General features: G+C 42.3%; 1 protein-coding gene across 1 annotated transcript in view; it reads right to left on the bottom strand.

Annotated features, from left to right (window-relative positions):
• Window positions 1-21,460, bottom strand: part of SLC16A2 (solute carrier family 16 member 2) — a 323,980-nt gene that overhangs the window by 56,968 nt on the left and 245,552 nt on the right. Inside the window, exons 2-3 of the mRNA XM_068247576.1 lie at window positions 12,133-12,277; window positions 7,322-7,775 (exon numbers count right to left, since the gene is read on the bottom strand). Coding sequence (XP_068103677.1) covers window positions 7,322-7,775; window positions 12,133-12,277 — 599 coding nt within the window. The remainder of the gene's footprint in view (window positions 1-7,321; window positions 7,776-12,132; window positions 12,278-21,460) is intronic.

Here is a 21,460-nt window from a genome sequence, read left to right as displayed (position 1 = left end):
CTTCAGGTGAGATAAACATGTATGCAAAAAAAAAACCGTGAATGGGATTACATTTTATTGAACATCTGATACAGATGCCCAGTTATGTTATGGACAACCAGAAGAAGACAAACGGAATCTATAAATCTCTTCTATTAAAAAGCTATACAAAATTTAAAAATGTTCTCTTCCTAAACCAGTGAATACTGGTTTAAAGCACCTCTACAGTATAAAAAAAAATGTACTAAGCAATACAAACCAGCTAGCAAATGTCAGGCTGCTTTGGGTGTCATACAGGGCAAATAATACATTGATATAGCTTTATGGTAGGACTTAGCAGATAGAGGTTAGAAAGTACCCAGTTATGTTATGGAAAACCAGAACCATCAGGATTTCTGTAAAGGACCAAAAAGAATACAGACAGATCTGCCACCATGCCAAATGCAAACATATTCTGTTTCAAGAAGGTAAAATTGTAAATACAGTATGCAACGCCACAGGAGCCAAAATGAACCCCAATAATGCCATGTAATCCCTGCTGTTTTAGCATTCACCAGTTTGTTGATGTATTATTACTTCTGGGTCATGTGATGCTAAGAATGTTTTCTTGTTTATGGAAATCTTGTCCAACTACTAATGAGCCTGCCCTTTATGGCTTTTACCCAAAATAAATGTCTTGCGACAGCACCACTGCTGACCGTACCTGCTAACAACTGTCAGAAATACAGAGTCTGTCCATGCAATCTCCTGCGACTTTGAGGTCTATGGGCACAGGTGTAAATACATGTGTAGAGTTCTGATAGCAAAATTATTATAGGCTTCTTCAATGTGGGAGGATAAAGTCTCAATATGTAGACAAGGTAAGGTAAAAAGACAGTGGGAGCCTAAAATTATGGGGGGTGGAGAGGGGGGTGGGGACAGTGTAAAGATTAAGGAGGTTGGTAAAACTTAAAGTAGCCCATTTCATGTAAACAAAATTGGTAAATGTGGTGGTAAAAATATAAAGTGCATGGTAACCAATGCTCGGAGCCTTGCAAATAAAATAGACGAACTAGAGTTCATTCTGAATGACAAAGGCTATGACATTGTGGGAATAACCGAGACATGGATGGATGAAAGCCATGACTGGATAGCTAATTTAAAAGGATACAATGTGTTTAGGAGGGATAGAACAGGGAAAAAAGGTGGAGGGGTTTGTCTCTTTAGTAAGAATTATTTTACAGCTATCCTTAACGATGATATGGAAGAAGATTGCGAAGATGTGGAGTCCGTTTGGGTAAATATTCATGGTGGAAATAAAAGTTGCCAATTGCTTATTGGGGTATGCTATAGACCACCTTATATTAATGAAGCTGCAGAACTGTGATTACTACAGCAGATTGAAAAAGCTGCAAGTAAAAATGAGGTCATAGTTATGGGCGACTTCAACTTTCCAGACATTGACTGGGGTATTTAGGCTACCCATTCTGGTAAAAGCAGCAGATTTCTGGCAGCACTACAGGACAATTACTTGACTCAAATGGTAACGGAACCAACTAGGGGGAATGAGTTACTGGATCTGATCATTTCTAATAGACTAGATAATGTATCAAATGTGCAGGTGCATGATAACGTTTGATCTGGTGACTGATAGGCCACGGGGCAGCGGGACCACTAAAACTATGAATTTTAGAAAAGCAAATTTCAATCAAATTAGGCAGGCACTAAGTTTGGTGAACTGGGATAATGTACTACAAGGGGAGGACACTGAAGGGAAATGGCAAGCTTTTAAACTTATTCTCAATCAATATTGTACTATGTATATCCCATATGGAAACAAAATGTCTAGGAATAAAAAAAGGCCTCTATGGATGAATAGAAAGGTTAGGGATAAAATGAAGAGGAAAAAGAATGCCTATAAGGTCCTAAAACAGGAGGGGACCGAGGCTGCACTAAGCAATTATAAGGAGTGCAATAAAAATTGTAAAAAATAAATTAGGCTGGCAAAGATCGAAGCTGAAAATCAAATCGCTAGGGATATCAAATCTAACCCAAAAAAGTTTTACAAGTACATCAACTCTAAAAAAAAGAAATGTTGACTGTATAGGACTCCTAAAGGATGAGGGTGGGAACTCAATGGTGGATGACCAAGGTAAGGCAGAGTTATTAAATGCTTTCTTTGCTTCTGTCTTCACAAAGGAAACAGTACTGTTGCAAATTATAGAGGTAGAAGAGTCTCAATCTTCTAACTGTAATATTAAATACTTAACGCAGGAAGAAGTGAAGGCAAGACTAAATAAATTAAAAATAGACAAGGCACCTGGCCCGGATGGCATGCATCCTCGGGTCCTAAGGGAATTAAGTTCAGTTATAGATAAACCCCTTTATCTTATCTTTTGTGACTCTCTTTCAACTGGCAGAGTCCCAGTGGATTGGCGTACAGCCCACGTTTTCCCATTATTTAAGAAGGGCAAAAAATCAGATCCAGGAAATTATAGACCTGTAAGCTTAACATCAGTTGTATGCAAACTATTTGAGGGGTTACTAAGAGATACTATACATGACTTCATAGTAGAAAATGATCTTATTTTTCAGCATCAACATGGGTTTACTAAAGACAGGTCCTGTTTGACTAACATGCTCAGCTTTTATGAGGTAGTGAATGCTAATATGGATATTGGGAATGCTGTAGATGTGATATACTTGGACTTTGCAAAGGACTTCGACACTGTTCCCCACAAAAGTCTGGTGCAAAAGTTGAGGATGCAAGGACTGCGGAAGAGTCTGTGTGCATGGATAGGGAACTGGCTAATGGACAGAAAACAGAGAGTTGTGGTCAATGGATCGTACTCAAAATGGCAGAGTGTTAGCAGTGGGGTCCCACAGGGGTCTGTACTGGGTCCAGTGCTCTTCAATTTATTTATTAATGACCTAGTAGATGCAGTAGTGAGCAATGTTGCTATTTTTGCAGATGATACAAAATTGTGCAGAATCATCAACTCTCAGGAAGATAGTGTCATATTGCAACAGGATCTGGATAGGATGGCTATATGGGCACATAAATGGCAGATGAAATTCAATGTTGAAAAATGTAAAGTCATGCATTTTGGTCGTACCAATGGTCTAGCACCATACAAAATAAATGGGATACAGTTGGGGACATCAAACTTGGAGAAGGACTTAGGAGTACTCAACGACAACAAATTAAATAATCATACTCAATACCAAGCCGCTGCAGCTAAAGCTAACAAAATTTTGGGATGCATTAAAAGGGAAATAAAAACTCGAGATGCTAGCATAATATTGCCCCTGTTTAATTCTCTAGTAAGGCCACATCTGGAATATGGAATTCAGTTCTGGGCACCACATTACAAAAAGATATTGCAGTTTTAGAGCAGGTGCAGAGACTAGCAACAAAATTGATACGTGGGATGGAAGGTCTCGCTTACCAAGAAAGGTTAGATAAACTGGCTTTATTTAGTCTAGAGAAAAGCCGCCTTAGAGGAGATCTAATTAACATGTATAAATACATCAGAGGGCAATATAATAGCTTGGCAGATGAGCTTTTTGTCCCTAGGCCTTTTCAAAGGACTAGAGGACATGATCTGCGCATGGAGGAAAAACGTTTTAGCCATTTATTTAGGAAAGGGTTCTTTACAGTAAGAGTGATTAAGATGTGGAATGCATTGTCACAGGAAGTCGTTATGGCAAACTCTATACCTGCATTTAAAGGGGGCTTAGATGCTTTCCTTGCGTTGAAAGACATCCATGGCTACAATTACTAGGTAATGCCTAATGATGTTGATCCAGGGATTTTATCTGATTGACATTTGAAGTCGGGAAGGAATTTTTCCCTTTTGAGGCTAATTGGACCATGCCTTGTAAGGGTTTTTTCGCCTTCCTCTGGATCAACAGGGATATGTGAGAGAGCAGGCTGGAGTTGTACTTTGTACTGGTTGAACTCGATGGACGCATGTCTTTTTTCAACCAAAATAACTATGTAACTATGTAATGTTTATCATAAAAACAATACCTCCAGCAATACCACCTACTAATAACTTTGTCACATTTGCAAGACAGTGCAAAATATAGTAATTGCATTACTAACAGCTATATAAAGATATGCTACTGTCACCCAAATAAATCAGTTTAGCAACACACTGGGACCCCCAGCTGCAGGATCTCAGAACATATGCAAGACCTGACAGAACTCCCTATCTATGGGTGCCTGAAGACCTTTGTAATGAAATCAGACTATAGAGTATCAGTAAGGTTAAAAAATGTTGAGTTTTTGTGCAACGGAAAAGGTTGATCAGCACTGTTCAATGTGTGTTAAGCCTGGTGCACACATCCAATTTTACCACTTCCATGTAGTGTGATAAATTACCTACCCAATCTGTTCATAGCATTCAAAATCTGTTGGCCTTCATATTACATGGAGGGGGTAAAATTGGCCAGTCATTCGCCAATCAAAATTGTATGGGTGTATAAGGCTTTAAACATCCTTGATATCACCTCCAAATCTAGGGAACTGTAAACCATGTGCCAGGTCTCCAACAGCTATGCAGCCTATGTGACTTCACATAATGTGGCATTCAGCAGACAAGAGTGTAAGGCTCAGTTCCCATCTGCAGCCGGATCACATGCGGAAAAGTGCAGTGTGTGCTCCGATGGTCCAAGCTAGTCGTGCTCTGCTGTATTGTTAAGTTTATCAGTTAGAACGTAGCTATAAGAAGGTAAAAAAGAGTGACTATTCTTCACTGTGCTGCTACTCCTCGCTGTGATCAGTGCATTCTCCGTAAATGTACAGGAAAGAAACCTGTAGGCAGAGCTGGTTATGTTACCTGTGCTGAGTGGTTGGACATTTTGAAACAGGACTGAAGGGAACCTGAAGTGAGATACATATGAAGGCTGACATTTATTCCCTTTTATAACAATGCACATTGTTAAGCAAGTGTGCATTGCATTACCCTGTTTTAGCACAGGATAATGAAACGACAATGCAATGCGGCCTAGAACATTAACGATATTGCGACGGAAGTGCTTGATCAGCCACCGAGCTGCTGCAAAGTCAACAGTGCATTACCGTTGGAATCCCAGCGACGTACTTCCTGACCAGCAGGGATTAAGTCACAGCGAGGGGTGTGCTGCGCTATGCATATGACCCTGTGGGTGCACTCTGCTGCAGGGTCATTTGAATGATTATTTGTGCATAGTGGTGCGATGTGGGCGGACCTTCGCACCACAAAATACAATGGCCAAGTATAAAACCGGCCTAAACAAGCACACAGACCAGAAGTTTATGAAAAAAATCTGACAAGATTAGCTGCGAGCTTGTTTCAGGCGCGCTGACTAATCCCCGCAGGGCAAAGTTTTGTGGTGTAATTAGTCAAAAGACTCTGCATATTCTGAGCAATGCCTCTTGATTAAGCCAATTAGGCCAAGTTTGCAAAGCCAGATATATCAGGTTCCACTTGGTTTGATGCACACACTTTTATCTTGTGTTGAACATGGTTCACTTCTATCCTTTGGAGGTGGGTGGTGGATGGCCCTCTCAGGGGAAGCCGTCTGTGCCTGTACCCCCCCCCCCCCACCTTGCGGTGCAGTGCATGGGAGCCACCCCTGAGCTGTAACCAGTTTGGGGTGGCCCATGCTTCGCTCCCCTTTCTGTGCGTTTGCTCCCAGGATTAAAACCGGCCTAAACAAGCACGCAGATCAGAAGATTATGACAAAAATCTGACAAGATTAGCTGCGAGCTTGTTTCAGGTGTGTGAATCAGACTCTACTGACCAGAAAGATCAGCAAGACTGCCAGGCAACTGGTAGTGTTTACAAGGAAATAAATATGGCAGCCCCCATAGGTCTCTTACCTCGGGTTCCTTTTAAAATCATAGCAAAGGAATAAACTTCATATGCACTATATTTAAATAGTTTATTTGTCCGTCTCCCTGGCATTCAGAGAAGAGTTTTCTATTTACAGTTTGTGATAATTGTGTGTAGTTAAACAAATTTTCTCATTTCATAATTAGACTTATTTTATCTCTAACAGGTGTTAATCAGGGCAATAGTATGATTACAGTGAAATCTGTGTAGAGATACCTACATATCGGTATATTTACAACAATAACAGAAATGTAAAACAGAAAACATTTAAAAATGCGACTGCTGTATATAAAGTTGAGGTAAACATTATAATTACTGAAAGAACCTGGCAGGTTTAATGTAAGCATTATAGAGGTGAGAGAAAGGAAAACATAATAACAGGTCTTTATATTACTATTTATATTACATTTTGCTGAACTCGGGTATTTTTTTGTGAATATAGGCTGCAGTAAAAAGACCTTGTTTCACCTTGGGGGCTATTCCCACTTTCATCATAGGATCGTACAAAAAACCCCCAAAACAATTGACACTAGACAGAGCAGTCATTGGGTAAAAGAAAACCAGCAGTTTGTATATAAATATGGTATATATACAATTATAGTGATTATGTTAGGCCTGATAAAGACTACATTCAGAAGAGAAAATCCAGCAAAATCTCCAATTAAATTAGACATGTAACTGTAATAAGAGTCAGACCAACTAGATCACTATAATAAATAGGATTGGGTGAGCTGGATAGCATACTGGTAAGGTTGTTGCCTTAAATGTGGGATTTGAGCCTTGACCAGGATTCAAATCCCCAGCTCAAGCCAGTATGTAAAACAGTGAGGAGTCTTTGGGCACGGCTCCCTAATGATCCTGGTCGCCCATGGAGCATGCTCTAAGTGGCTGCAGCCCTGATGCACTTTGAGTCTGCGAGGAGAAAAAAAGAGCAATATAAATCTCCTATGTCTTCTCTACATTGTCAATTTCAAGGTCCTCAGAATTCTAACTACTAAACGAGTCTGGCTTTTCCTTGGAATTGGCTGTTGCATTCATACTTTGAGTATGAGTATTTTAATGTCTCTGGTAATTACTGTGAAATTGATGTAGGCCTTGTGCATAGGCCTAGCAGCCTTTTTAAGGCTGGCTTCAAGTTTAAACCTTTTTTCCCAAAGCAGTATGAAAAAATATCTGTAAGCCAAATACAAATTTATTTTATAAAATTTTAGAGACCATCCAGTTACTAAATAAGTCACAGAATAATGAGCATAGTACAGTAACCAATAAGATGTCATTGGTCATTTCAATCAACTCAAAATGTATTGGCTGTTCATGTTCAGATGTATATATCTTCATTTATAATAGCCCACTAAATATGCCTTCAGAAAGATTTTCAAGATCAACCATATATTGCCTATATATACATACACTATACACTGGGGGGGGGGGGGGGGGGGGGGGGAACAAGTTCATTTTTTTTATCAGTATTATTCACGTACCAAGTGGATATAAGGGACAAAGTATCCCAAAACTGTGGTTGCAATGCCAAAAGCCCAGATTCTGTAGGTCTTCTTCCGGAACACTTGCATGTTGAAGTATTTCTGGATATGTATAAGACACTGCTGGATTTTACTTCTTCCTGCCTCCTTCTCTTGGTTATGATCAGCTGGTGGAGGCAAAAGAGGCTTAAAAGTGAGGGAGAGGAATATCTGAACAAACATGAAGACACTGAGTACACGAAATGTGTTGTCCAGGCCGATGACATTTCCCATGTTCTCCAGCATGAAAGGAATGCATATTGTGAACACACAGCTTCCACCAGTCACAATGCCATTTACAAGCCCTAGGCGTTTCTTGAAGTAGTGACCAAGAATGACCAGAGAGGGCTGGAATGCAAATGAACAGCCACATCCAAAGAGAATTCCGTAAGTAAAATACCGAACACTCAGGGACCTGTCAGCAAAAAAAACATAACCGTTGATGCTACTCAGATTTTTTTCAAAACATTTTTTGCTTAAAGGGAAACTGAGGTGAGAGTGATATGGAGGCTGCCATATTTATTTTCTTTTAAAGAATGCAAGGTGACTGGCTGTCACCCTGATCCACTGTCTCTAGTACGTTAAGCCATAGACCCTGAACAAGCATGCAGATAAGGTGCTCTGACTCAAGGCTGACTGGATAAGCCATATGCTTGTTTCAGGTTTGTGACTTGGACACTACTGATGCAAGAACATTAATAAGACTGCCAGGCAACTTGTATTGTTTAAAAAAATCATGGCAGCCTCCATATCACTCCCCCCTTGGGTTCACTTTAAGGCATCATCAATAATGTACAGATTTTACATTGAGAAATAAATTCTGCTTTTTACACATGGACATGCAATTATTTTGTGTGCAATCTTTGTGCACTGACATAACTGTTGTGCTGCCTGTTCATCTGTTAACCAGTTCCTGTCCCAGCTACAGTATAATCACGTCATTGCAAGTGGCTTGTGAAAGCCACATGACGTGATTATAAGTTGCCCCCTTTAAATGAGCACAGCGTGCGTGCTAGCATGCACCTGGGCTCATCAACCCCCCTCCCTCTAACTACACTAATAAAGGATCCCCTCCCAGGTGTCCGATCCCCCCACCTAAGCCCGATCCCCTATAATTACAACCCCCCCCCTCCCTTGCAGAGATCGGCGGCACAGGGAAGCTATGAAAAGTCTCACCTAATCTTGTTCCTGCGGCGGCGATCGGCTCCCCTCCATTCAGTACCGCTGACAGCCTCTATGTGCAGAATGGATCGGGTCCCGGCTTAATGACGTCATCAAGCCGGGACCCGATCCATTCTGCGCATAGAGGCTGTCAGCGGTACTGAATGGAGGGGAGCCGATCGCCGCCGCAGGAACAAGATTAGGTGAGACATAGCTTCCCTGCGCAGCCGATCTCTGCAAGGGGGGGGGGGGGGGGATGGATGGGGAGCATTACAGAAACCTCGCTGCTCTGTGGGGGTGGGGGGGCTCGGGTAAGCAACACAGGATCAACAGGGGGGGAGTTAAAGGGACGCACACACGCCTGGCTATGGAGGGGGGGGGGGGGTGAATAGCCACAACCAGACAGCTTGGGGGGGGGGGATAGATAAATATCCACATCTTGCTAGCTGGGGGGGAGGGGTACTAAGGCCTGCCTGGGGGGAGGGGGGGGGGGGTATCCAGAGGAACATCTGACCAACTATGGGGGAGGGAGGAATATGTGGGTGCACATCTGGCTAACTGGGGGGAGAATCGAATTATAAACGAGGAAAAAAACAACAATAAAAATCAGACACAAACTGAAAAAAATGCATTTTATTTCCAAATAATTTATTGTAATCATGCATTGTACTAGGATTGAATTTTAAATGGTGAAAAAACCAGATCGAATGGAAAAATAAAATGTGTGGGTTTAACTTACAGCAGCAACTTTTATTTTCAAACTATAATGGCTGAAAACTGGGAAAGAATGACTTTTTTCATTTTTTACCCCTTGTTCCCTTTAAAATGCATAGAAAAGAATATAATTCTTAGCAAAAAGTACCACCCAAAGAAAGCCGGATTGGTGGCGGGAAAAACAAGGTATAGATCATTTATGTATGATAAGTAGTGATTAAGATATTGGCAAATGAATGGGAGGAGTGTGAAATGTAGAAAATTGTTCTGTTTTTTTTAGGGGAAAACCCCAGGGACTCGAAGTGGTTAAAGTGAACCTCCAGACTAAAAATCTACTCAGCAGCACTAAAAAAGGCTTGGTGTTTTTCTTTAACAGTATCACTGCATCCGAACTTTCTTTTTCTTACCCAAGCCTCATTTTTAGCTGCACAGAAGAAAACTGCCCAGGCATTTTCCCCTGATGCTGTGCAAAGCAGGGTGGGATTTCTGATGTTGTTCTCTTTCTGCTGTTTTGGCGCAAATTTGTTTTTTTTTTATTTTGAATTTGAGATTTAAAGCCTAGTGCGCGCAGCTGGGAAGGGTGATCAGGACACAAGACAGCTGGAACTGTGTCTCATGCTCCCAATCACCTCTTTTCAACCAAAAAGATAGCTGCCCCCATGAAAAAGATGGCTGCCTCCATGAAATCACAAACATGCGCCTGTTCTTTTAAAACAGGGTGGGTAAGAGATTATATTACCTAATTATGTTAATTAACACAACTAATGTAACTTAATGACAGTATGTTTTTTAGGCTGAAGATCCCCTTTAAGTTTACTCATGTATATATTATGCACAAGTTGCTGAACACTTGCCATGCAATTTCATTGCTATACTCTCTAAGACAAGTTCTTCAAGAGGAACTGTAGTAAAAATAACAATGAATAAAGGAAAGTAGAGGGTAAGTGTCCACGAATGACTCAACAAGACCTCTGAAGGTGCCAGGCTAAATACACAAGGCTTTTTTCATTTCAGGGGTACTTTAACTTTCCTATAAGTATGGAAATGCATGCATCGTCTATTATTTAGTTGATTTACTGATATAAATGTATGTATTTTGTACGGTGTCTATAGATGTTATGTTTCTTTATAATGTTTAACATTTTCGAATTATCTGTTAACTGGAACAAGACACTACAGACCTGACCCTTATTATATTTTATTTAATTGGATAAGATGATTTATTTATTGCATTTATAAAGCGCCATCATATTACGCAGCGCTAAAGAGAGAAGTGGCTATTTGTGAACAGATTGTTTTGTCAGATGTGCCTTCTGTCTCTTCACATAGATGGATGCGCAGAGTAGACAATGTGAGAATGTTGTCTTAGGAATCTACATTTTTTTCTCTTCCTCTATGCAGCAAAATACTCATGCAAGAAAATAAGAAATTACGGTAATGTAAAATCCCTGCAACAGTGTAGTTTTACCACAGTTACAAAGTAGAAAGCGTAGTTAATCACAAAATTAAATGGAATGGTGACTATGCAGTTACACAGTGTTATCTCTTCCCATAGTGTTATGCTACACTTCATATTTCCTAGTGCCATCACTATCTGGTCCTTGCATTCACATACAATTTGCTTAGGCTATATAAAAAGTAGAGAGAAGAAAGCCTGCTACATGCATTCAGTTCTGAATGACCAATGTTATCACTTCCATATAATATAAGATTCTAGGAGGTTAGGTAGATTAGTTTTCTAGTTTGAAAACTCAGGTACCGGTAAGAAAAAGGAGACAAAAAGAGCACCAGGAGCGCAAATAGTGCATTTCTGGGAAATGTAAAGATAACTATTCACAAAATGGGTTGTTATAGGCAACCACAAATTCAGGCATGTGGAGAAGGACCATCTCAACTTGGTTATGATGACTTGGTTGATCAACATGGGTCACGCTCTAGAAAAAAAAATGGATGTAGTTGCAGAGGTAGGAGACAATGCAAAATGGGAGGAGATGCCACAATTGTGATGCAATGTGTAGTGAGTGGAGGTAAGTAATAGGAACAGACTTACCATGTGATGAGAGGTTAAGATTTTTATTGCTATACACCAATAAAAAGACAATGCGTTTCACTGGACCAGTCTGCTTCCTCAGGCCAATACGAGAGTGTCTGAGCTGTGTATTTGTTTTAGAGTGCCAAATTGACCTGAGGAAGCGGGCAGGTCCCGTGACACGTGTTGTCTTTTTATTGGTGTCCAGAAAAAAATATCTTAACCTCTTATCACAAGGTAAGACTGTTCCTATTACTTAAAGTGGATCCGAGATGAACTTTTACACATTGCATAATTGGGTTCCTTTCCTATTGTTTATAGGGCATTTCTCAAGCCAAATACTTTTTTGTTTTTGTTTTAATACTCTAATTCCCTATAAACTAAACAAGCCACGCCCACAACTTCTCCAGAGAGCCTTGGCAGTAGCAAGGGCTCATGGGAGCAGGAGGAGGGGGAGGTATTTCTAGCCAGAGATTTCAGAGGCAGAGGGGAGGAGGGAGGAGGAAAGGGATTAGGTTTTTTTGCTCAAGATGCAGATAAACCTGCCTCTGTGTAATGTTTACAAACAACATGGCTGCTGTCATAGTATCACAAGACGAAAGAATCATATTCTATTAAAGCTGTTTGCAGTTAGATTTGTTGTGTAAACTATCTAAACTTTAGATAAGATATATAGAGAAGTTACTTGTTATAGTTAGTATTTCATCTCGGATCCGCTTTAACTCCACTCACTACACATTGTATCACAATTGGGGCATCTCCTCCCATTTTGCAATGTATTATGAGAGCTAACCTCCAGTCTGTTCATAGTATTGGTTATACTACATTGGATGTGTGTACATACGGTGTATAATATGCATAGACATACTTAGTAAATGAGGTGGATAACAATCCAATGAAAGCCACCGCGGCGCCTCCAGATGAAGTCTTCCTGCAGCCCAGCCGGTCTGTGAAGATGCTCACAACAGGGGAGCACAAAAAGATCATCCCCATGGCCAGAGAGCCGACCCAAGCTGTGGAGAGAGGAAAAGAGGCGCTCTGTTAGTACCAAAACATAATTCAGTAATGTACTCACACTGAAAAATCAGTTGTGTAAGTTTTGCAGAACTACAGGCAATAAACTACCCTTGGTTAGCTTGAGTAGGGTTTGAATCTCTATAGTTATTTAACTGGTGAGATCAAAAAGTGAAGGAAACTCTACGAGGACACAAACCGTCATAAATAAACTTTTAGTAGTGCATAAGAGGGCTAGAAACTCAGTTTCTTTTATTGCAGTTTGTGAGTTTAATGAAGAATTTCTTAGCTCCTGCGGTGTCAATAGCGATGGAAAGAAAGTGTAATTCAATAATGACAGCACATAAAACAGCGGCTGTAACTCTGCCCTTCTCTGCCCAAAGCTAAAACAAATTTTACCTGTAGTTTGGCATGCATAAGAACACGGCTAAGTACAACATTCATGTAAGATAGCCATGCAGCGAGAAAACAACCATCATTTACCACAAAAACAGCAAGTTCTGATCTTCAAAGAGTCAGAGCATCCCTAATGAGATGAAAATGATTCTGAGGTAATGTAAATGCAAATATATTTAGCATGAAAATGGACCAAAGGCCAAATGACCAAAATCCCTCCAATGTGAAGTCTTTACAGGTAGGGTTAAATGCTCCACACGGGTAAGTCCAACTAATACAGACGTCTTTTCAAACACAATAAACAAATATATGTGCGCCTTAAGTTACAACCAGGAATAAAGGATATAGGCTCATATGCAATTAACTTTTTCTCCTGAGTTTTCTACTAGAAGATCATTGTTCATCTTCTATTTAGAATACCATTTCAGCACTTTGCAATAGATAAAGTACCAAAAAAGAGGTGAAAAAGTATTACCCAAACTATTTTAAGCATTTTCTTGCTTGCTGGTGAAAAGGCATTTTATTGACAAATTTGAAAATCTAATTTAGGAGAAAACGGAGGAGATAAAGTTAATTGAAAATGGGCCACACTGTCCAAAGTAAACCATCCACTGCCAGTGTCAGACAAAGGCAGGAAGGTAGCGTCCAGAGCAGCTCTCAGTGGTGGGATTTGACAGGTGGCCATTTCAGAAAAAGGATAAAAGAGGAGAGCGCTTCTATGGTACAATTTCCGCATCAATTCTCAGACTCATAAAATCATAAAACATAAAACAGATCATAGTGTACACTGTTTAAAATGAATGATAGCCCACGCACAGACGTGCCGGCGGAGCTACGGCCGGCACGTCTGACGTCACTGCACTAGGAAGGTTTGGGTAACAGCTGACTGTGGAGGGCGCGTGGGAGAGAGGACCTAGGCGAACGGAGAGCAGGAGAGATACGGGACGCCGTTACTTCATGCCCGGAGGCCAGGACAGACCCCGCTGCAACAACATATGATGCGCCTGATAACAAGCAGATATACGTGAGTGCGCAATTAGTGCGTGGGCTATCATTCATTTTAAACAGTGTACACTATGATCTGTTTTATGTTTTATGATTTTATGAGTCTGAGAATTGATGCGGAAATAAAAAAGAGATTGAAGATTTAAAGTGCCCGGAGCTTGTCTGTGAAATATGCGCTAGATCCACCTGGCTTTGAGGTGGCTACGATTTGGTGAGCGCAATCTGGAATGGGAGTGGATTCACAAGTCTAACACGAGCACATTGTTCACAAGGGTGTTTGAGTGCACTGACTATATTATTTGTTATACGGAGTTACGCTATGTGCCATCTGTCTATTTGATTTGTAGGAAAGTGGAGAGCGCAGTTCAACTACTTGACATATCTATAAATCTGGAACTTTGAAACAGAGATCCCACAACAACTATTTGTGAAATTGTCTGCAGTAAGGTTGAGTGATACCTGCACTGGATGCCCTAGTGACATTCGGAGTATATTTTCAAACCTAAGAAACTCTTTATGTGAAGCCTATATCGAGTGTTGGTACATTGTAATAGTATTACCTAATTAGGCAGCGCAGCCCTGTTTAATCTATGGTACAATATGCGCTTCTAAGGTGAAATACCTTTAGTTCAGTTTGCAACTTGCAAAAGAAATGCAAGTACAAGATTGCAAAAATGGTCTTCTCAAACAATAAGAACTATGATGATTCACAAGTGAAAGCTTTTTTGAAGACCAAGTACAAAATGTGTTTTGTTTGGAGAGTGTTGATAGGGCGACAGGAATCAAAGCATTCCCCTAACTCACTTGTGAGCCTATGCTAATTGCACCACGGTTTCTGTTTTTCATCACAAGAAGTTGATATGTGATGGTAAATCTACGGGCTCCTTCAAGGGAAGCATTCTTAGAGATGAGTAAAAAAAAAAAAGTTGTAAATGGACAACAAGCCAAAGGAAAATGTAACAGCTAGAATGTACTATACATTTTCCATATCACATCACGCAAGTCAATGTAGCCTAAATCAGATCTCGGGGACAACTGACTCGATGACATAGAAAAAAAGAAGTGAAATTTGCTGGATCTCTTAGGTTTTCCAGCATTTTGCACTGTTCTCCAACCTGAATAAACTTTTGTTTCTTTAACATGTAAAAAACTTAAACATGTTTCTCACACATTATATTGTAATTTCTTGCATTATTCAATTTTTTTAAACTACCTGGTTTGCAATACAGAGGTCCTGTATGAATGTTACATGTAATTTGGCTGGACTAAACAGCAGTCTATAAGCTGTACAATCTCCTCCCCACCACATCATCACTTACATCAGTGCGGTCCAGCTTCATGGGCAGGGGATGTGGCTAGGACCAGATTTACCAGCTGTAGGGGGCAGGGCATCAATTTCCTGGCTTTGGGTGGCAGAGCCAAGTCCGAACAACAAGAAGTGGGCTTGCCAGAGAATGGGGCTGACACCAAAAATAGCCCGGGCAAGCTAGAGCAGCCCACGGGCCACATCCAGCAATGACCTACATGATGTAGACACATAGCTAAGGTAGAGCTGGGAGAGGAGACCGGACAGCCTTTCCGTGATTCCCAGCAGGAAGCAGAGGGAGGGGCTTAGGTCTGGTCAGGTGATGTCTCTGTATATGAAGGAAGAAACTCTCACTCTGCTGATAGCTCTATAGTTTGTGCACAGATCTGAGGGTCATACGCCTGCCTTTCCAAAAGGATTGGTTCTAGAATGGCTGAATCAAATATAAAAATTGTACAAGTAACAACATTGTTTCCTATTCAACAAGTAAACATCCATGAACCATTGCTTTGAATGCTTATTGCAATACATACCATGGTTTGCATGACTACTTGTTGTTTCAGCAACACTTAAAATTATTTTTAAAATCCCAACCGAAGGATATGAAAAGAAGAAAATACAACTGGCTAAAGTAGCTTCACAGTTGCTCAGTAACGTGACATTTCAAATCTCCAATAACATAGAAAGCACCACAAACTTCAGCCTGAGTTTCCATGCATGTAATGATCTGCTATTCAGTACTTGTCAGGAACCACTAATGAATTTCTCCATTTTACCAGCAGAAAATTGAAAACAAATTTTCCAAACACCAAAGCAGTTCTGTGTTCCTGCTGCAGAGCCCCCTGAGTGATTACATGCTCTCTTCCTTTCGATTGTCAGGAATGTTTATTTTTTTTCCTTGCCCACCATGAAATTGCCCAGATTGATGGCTTCTACACTAAAAAACAAGTGTTGATTAACTACAGATGGTATTCATAGAATCCTTGCTGTGAAGTGGCCCCATTATCTGGTTAACTCTTTCTGCCCCTTAAAACGCTTCTCAGGCAGCAAAAAAAAAAATCTTAATATTTAAGGATACATCCGGATCAAAAAAGAAAAAAAAAAAACCTTTACTTACCTGCAGGGCTGTGAAGTCGGTACGAAAATCATCTGACTCCAACCCCTGCGCTGCGTAATATGTTGGCGCTTTATAAATACAATAAATAAATATAAACTCCAACTCCTCAGTTTATGAAACCACCAATTCAGACTCCAGGTACCTAAAATTGCTCCGACTCTTCCACACCCAGCCGGTGTTCTGGGGCCCCCTCCGTTGCAGATGCCGACCTCGCTAGGTTGGCATCTTCTGTGTCTGTGCGAGCGCACCGCATGAGCTTGCATATCCTGGAGCATTCTGCACAGGTGCAAAAGTACTGCATCTTTGCAGAACGCTAACGGCATGGAATGCGTAAAAGCTGCTCGAGGAGCAATTTTAGGTACCTGGAGCCCCAGGGAAGTAAATTTTTTTTGTGTTTTAAAATCTTATTGCTACAACAAATACTTCCAACAAACTTTGCCTCTTCATGCTTTCAATACAGAAAACCAGGAAAACGAACTACTTACTAAGGAGTACACCAGTAATATTAGAACATTACTTGATACAAAGGGAAACAATAGATTCAGGATCATAAAAGACGTATTATAACAATAATTTTCAATTCATTTTTCCACACACAATGCTGAAACAATTAAACATATCTCAGGATTCCAAGTCTTTTTCTTGCCAATACTGCAGGAAATCGTGCGTTAAAAACAAAATATTTATAAAAGTGAAGGCACAGTTTGTTTTAAAGGACAACTGAAGTGAGAGGGATATGGAGGCTGCCATATTTATTTCCTTTTAAACAATGCCAGTTGCCTGGCAGCCCTACTGATCTATTTGGCTGCAGTAATGTCTGAATAACACCAGAAACAAGCATGCAGCTAATCTTGTCAGATCTGACAATGTCAGAAACATCTGATCTGCATATGCTTGTTCAGGGTCTATGGCTAAAAGTATTAGAGGCAGTGGATCAGCAGGATAGCCAGAAAACTGGTACTGCTTAACAGAAAATAAATATGGCAGCCTCCATATCCCTCTCACTTCAGTTGCCCTTTAAAGTGCATGAAAGGAAAACTGAAGAAGAAATCAAATACTGTAGAGTGGACCCCATTTACCGCTCCAGGGATATAGACATTTTTTGCAAAGTCCCCAACAGGTCTGGTTCTAGACTTTTTTGGGGGAAACCTACCTGACTAAGCTATACTGGGGGCAACTATACCTGGCTACCAATACTAGGGACATCTATACCTGACTACATATTCTGGGGCAACTACACCTGGCTACCAATACTGGGGTCACCTATATCTGGCTACCTATACTGGGGGCAACTATACCTGGCTACCTATACTGGGAGCAACTATACCTGGCTACCAATACTGGGGACATCTATACCTGGCTACATATTCTAGGGTAACTACACCTGGCTACCAATACTGGGGTCACCTATACCTGGCTATCTATACTGGGGTCAACTATACCTGGCTTCCTATACTGGGGGCACCTATACCTGGCTACCTACCTACCTATAATGAGGGTGTTATTTTTTGGGTCGCACCATGGCTATAAGGTGCAGTGAAAATTGTTGAATGCTGTGCAATCGTTCCAAATAGGGGGAGGGGGCGGAGCCTACCCAGTATAGGTGGCTAGCCTGCCATCCCTCCCCTCGATTACCTTCCACGGTCAGTGGCCTTGCCCCTTAACTGCAAAGGTTAATAAATTATCTTGACACTGCAACATTTGAGCTATCACTGCCGTACAACACAAGATACGATCCCTTGGGTTACATTGTGCGGTCGGGGCAGTACAGATGTGTCCCTAGCCCACAGGCTGTTGCTATCAGGGCTGTGGAGTCAGCCCACAAATCATCTGACTCCAATTCCTCCCTTTATGAAACTTTCGACTGACTCCAGGTACCCAAAATTGCTCCACAGCCCTGGTTGTTATGTAGGGAAATAAGAGGGCTAATGGAGCAGTACACATGGAGCGTCACAGAGTGGGCAGGGTAAGGGGGAGAACCATGCCCTTGGTGACTGTTTGGTTGAGTTGATTCTACAGGTGGATTAATCACTGACACACCATGGGATCCTCACCCCCCCTTCCCCCCCTAGCTATCTCAAGACAGTAGATATGGCCCTTGGTCAAAAAACAGTTGACACCCTTGCTTTAGACCATATGTGTCAAACACTGGCCCACGCCATAAAAATTGGCCCGCCAATGTTCTCTTAGGGTCCTTTCACACTAGAGGGCTTTTACGGTGTTTTAACACCATGGCCATAGTTGGCGTTTTCCAAGGAAAAATGAAAGTCCATAGACTCATTTTACCTTTCACACTTAACGCTGCATTTTGGAGCGTTGCGTTTTGAAGCTCCCAGGAGCTTTTTTAGGGATGACCGCGGCGTTTCTCATTATAATTGATAGTAATGTGTTGGCGTTAAAATGCCTTCAAAACTCCTGCAGCCAAAACGCAGCGGTTTAGCTTTTTACCGCTGCCTGTAATGTGAAACAGCCCTCAATTAACTACTTGAAGACCTCCTCACGCCAATGGGCGTGACCGCGGCGGCAGCCCCAGAACCGCCTAACGCTAATTGATGTCAAGTCCTGGGGCTGCAGTTTCACAGGGAACGGTCACGCGCATGCACGATCGTTCCCAGCCACTTCACAGAACAGAGTTCCGTGATTAGCCTGCTAGCTGCCGATCGCGGCTAGCAGGCTGTTTGTAAATGAAAGGGGAAAGAAATCCCCTTTGTTTACGGTCCGCGGCAGCACTGTACGAGATCAGCGATTGGCCAGGGAGTGCCGTCCTCTCATAGGCTGATGCCTAGGAGAGGCGGAACAGGACTGATCGCCGTCCAGTTCCAATTCTGATGACGGAGGGGAGGAGGGAAGGGAGGAGGGAGAGAGAGCCTCAGAGGCTGGGACCCCGTGCTCCCCCCCCCCCCCCGGAGGCATGTCCCCTTAGGGACAAAAAAAGGAGGAGAGTCCGATCGCTGGGCTCCAGAGCTGAGCTGTGCAGGAGGCTGAAAAGCCTGCACAGCCCAGTACTGCAAAAAATGGCCTGGTCTTTAGGGGGGTTAGCACTGTGGTCGTCAAGTGGTTAACATTGATTTTGGCCTGCAGCCACACTCGCAGCTCTACCCCCTCCCGCCCTTCATCTTAATTTGCCCTTCTGGTGCCGGCCCCTTAATGAGCCTTGCTCTGCCCCCCTCCTGGTATGAGTGATAGAGTGTGGCTACGCTCTATCACAGTCCGCTCCCCCGATGTTCTTTGTCGCATGCCCGGCGGCGCGGCATGCAGCACAGGCATCAGCGGTGATGCAAAGACAGGAGAGCAGCTTCTCCTAGTAGACGCGTATACAGGTAATATTTCCTGTATACACAACGTTACCAGGGGAACCGCTCTCCTTTTATTCGCGTCACCACAGATTTCTGCGAAGAGCATCAGGGGACAAGGATGGGCCGCCGACTCCAGAGGCAAAGGAGCGGTGGCCTGGGAGAAAAGATGTTGGGAAATGGAGTAAGAGAGTGATAGAGCATAGCCACGCACTAGCTGGGGGCACCTACCTAGCTAACATACACTGGGTGCACCTCTGCCTGTCTACCTATACTGGGGGCACCTACCTAGCTAACTTATACTAGGGGTACCTATGCCTAGCCATCTATACTGGGGGCACCTACCTAGCTAATGTACAGTGGGTGCACCTATGCCTGTCTACCTATACTGGGGCACCTACCTAGCTAACCTATAGTGTGCACCTATGCCTGTCTACATATAAAGGGGGCACCTACCTATCTAACATACTGGGGGCAGATATGCCTAGCTATCTATACTGGGGGCACCTACCTAGCTAACCTGTAGGTGCACCTATGTCGGTTTACCTGTACTGGGGGGCACGTACTAGGTAGCCTATACTGGGTGCACCCACCTAGCTAATCCATGCGGGGGGCACCACAGCCTGTATACATATACTAGGGGCACCTACCTATCTAACCTATATTGAGGGCACCTATGCCTGGCTATCCATACTGTAGGCACCTATGCTTGTTTACCTATACTGGGGTATCTACCCTATACTGGGTGCACCTATGCCTGTCTACCTATACTGAGGGCACCTACCTAACCTATACTAGAGGCACCACAGGCTGTCTACATATACTGGGGGCACCTACCTATGTAACCTATACCGGGGCACCACAGACTGTCTACATATACTGGGGTACCTACCCATCTAACTTATACTGGGGCAGTTAAGCCTAGCTCTCTATACTGGGGGCACCTACCTAGCTAACCTATAGGTGCACCTATGCCGGTCTACCTGTACTGGGTGAATGTACCTAGCTAACCCATGCTGGGGGCACCACAGCCTGTCTACATATACTGGGGGCACCCACCTATCTAACCTATATTGGGGGCACCTATGCCTGGCTATCTATACTGGAGGCACCTATGCTGGTTTACCTGTACTGGGGGCACCTACATAGCTAACCTATACTGGATGCACCTATGCATGTCTACCTATACTGGGGGCACCTACCTCTCTAACCTATACTGGGGCACCACAGGCTGTCTACATATATTGGGGGGCACCTACTTAGCTAACCTATATATTGGGGGCACCTATGCCTGGCTATCTATACTGGACGCACCTATTCTTGGCTACCTATACTGGGGGCACCTATACCTGGCTTCCTGGCTACCTACTTATACTGAGGGTGCTTTTAATGTTTTTTGCCCCAGGATACATGTTGTACCTTATAACAATTGTTGTATCAATTGTGAAAAAAAATCCAAGTAGGCTGGATCACTGATGATCAAGCCTAGTAAATGTACATCATGGATCCCAAACACACCTTATCCCCTTCCCTCCCAATTAGATTTTCCCTATAGCTAGCAGAATCCTTGCTATCTGTTGGCTTACCCATTTTTTAAAAAGTTAAGTTAAGGTGGCCACATATTTGCAGACAAGAGTATGTTAATGTGCATGTGCGCAGACTGCTCACTGGGTAGCAAATAAGCAAAGTGATGATGCCAATTCCCTGTCTAGGCAACAGAGAAGTCCAAATATGAAGCAGGGCTGTGGAGTCGGAGTCGTGGAGTCGGGCAATTTTGGGTGCCTGGAGTCGGAGTCGGGAAAAAATGCACCGACTCTGACTCCGACTCCTAATGAATTTGTAAGTGTAATTAAAATAGAAAATATGATAAAATGTTCTATTTCTCAGATAATAGTCATTAAAAATAATGTATATATACAGTAATAGCTGTGCTTAGTCCACAAAAATGAAATAAACCAATCAAAATTAGTTACTTGTGCTGCTTCAATAAAGCAGTCCCCGTATTTTTAAGGTCAGATATTCATATCTGATTGTGACTGTATATATGATGTGTACACAGGAATCT

This window comes from Hyperolius riggenbachi, chromosome 8 (genome assembly GCF_040937935.1).
Source record: "Hyperolius riggenbachi isolate aHypRig1 chromosome 8, aHypRig1.pri, whole genome shotgun sequence".
Taxonomy (NCBI): Eukaryota; Metazoa; Chordata; class Amphibia; order Anura; family Hyperoliidae; genus Hyperolius; species Hyperolius riggenbachi.
This window is presented reverse-complemented; position numbering and strand designations above follow the sequence as displayed.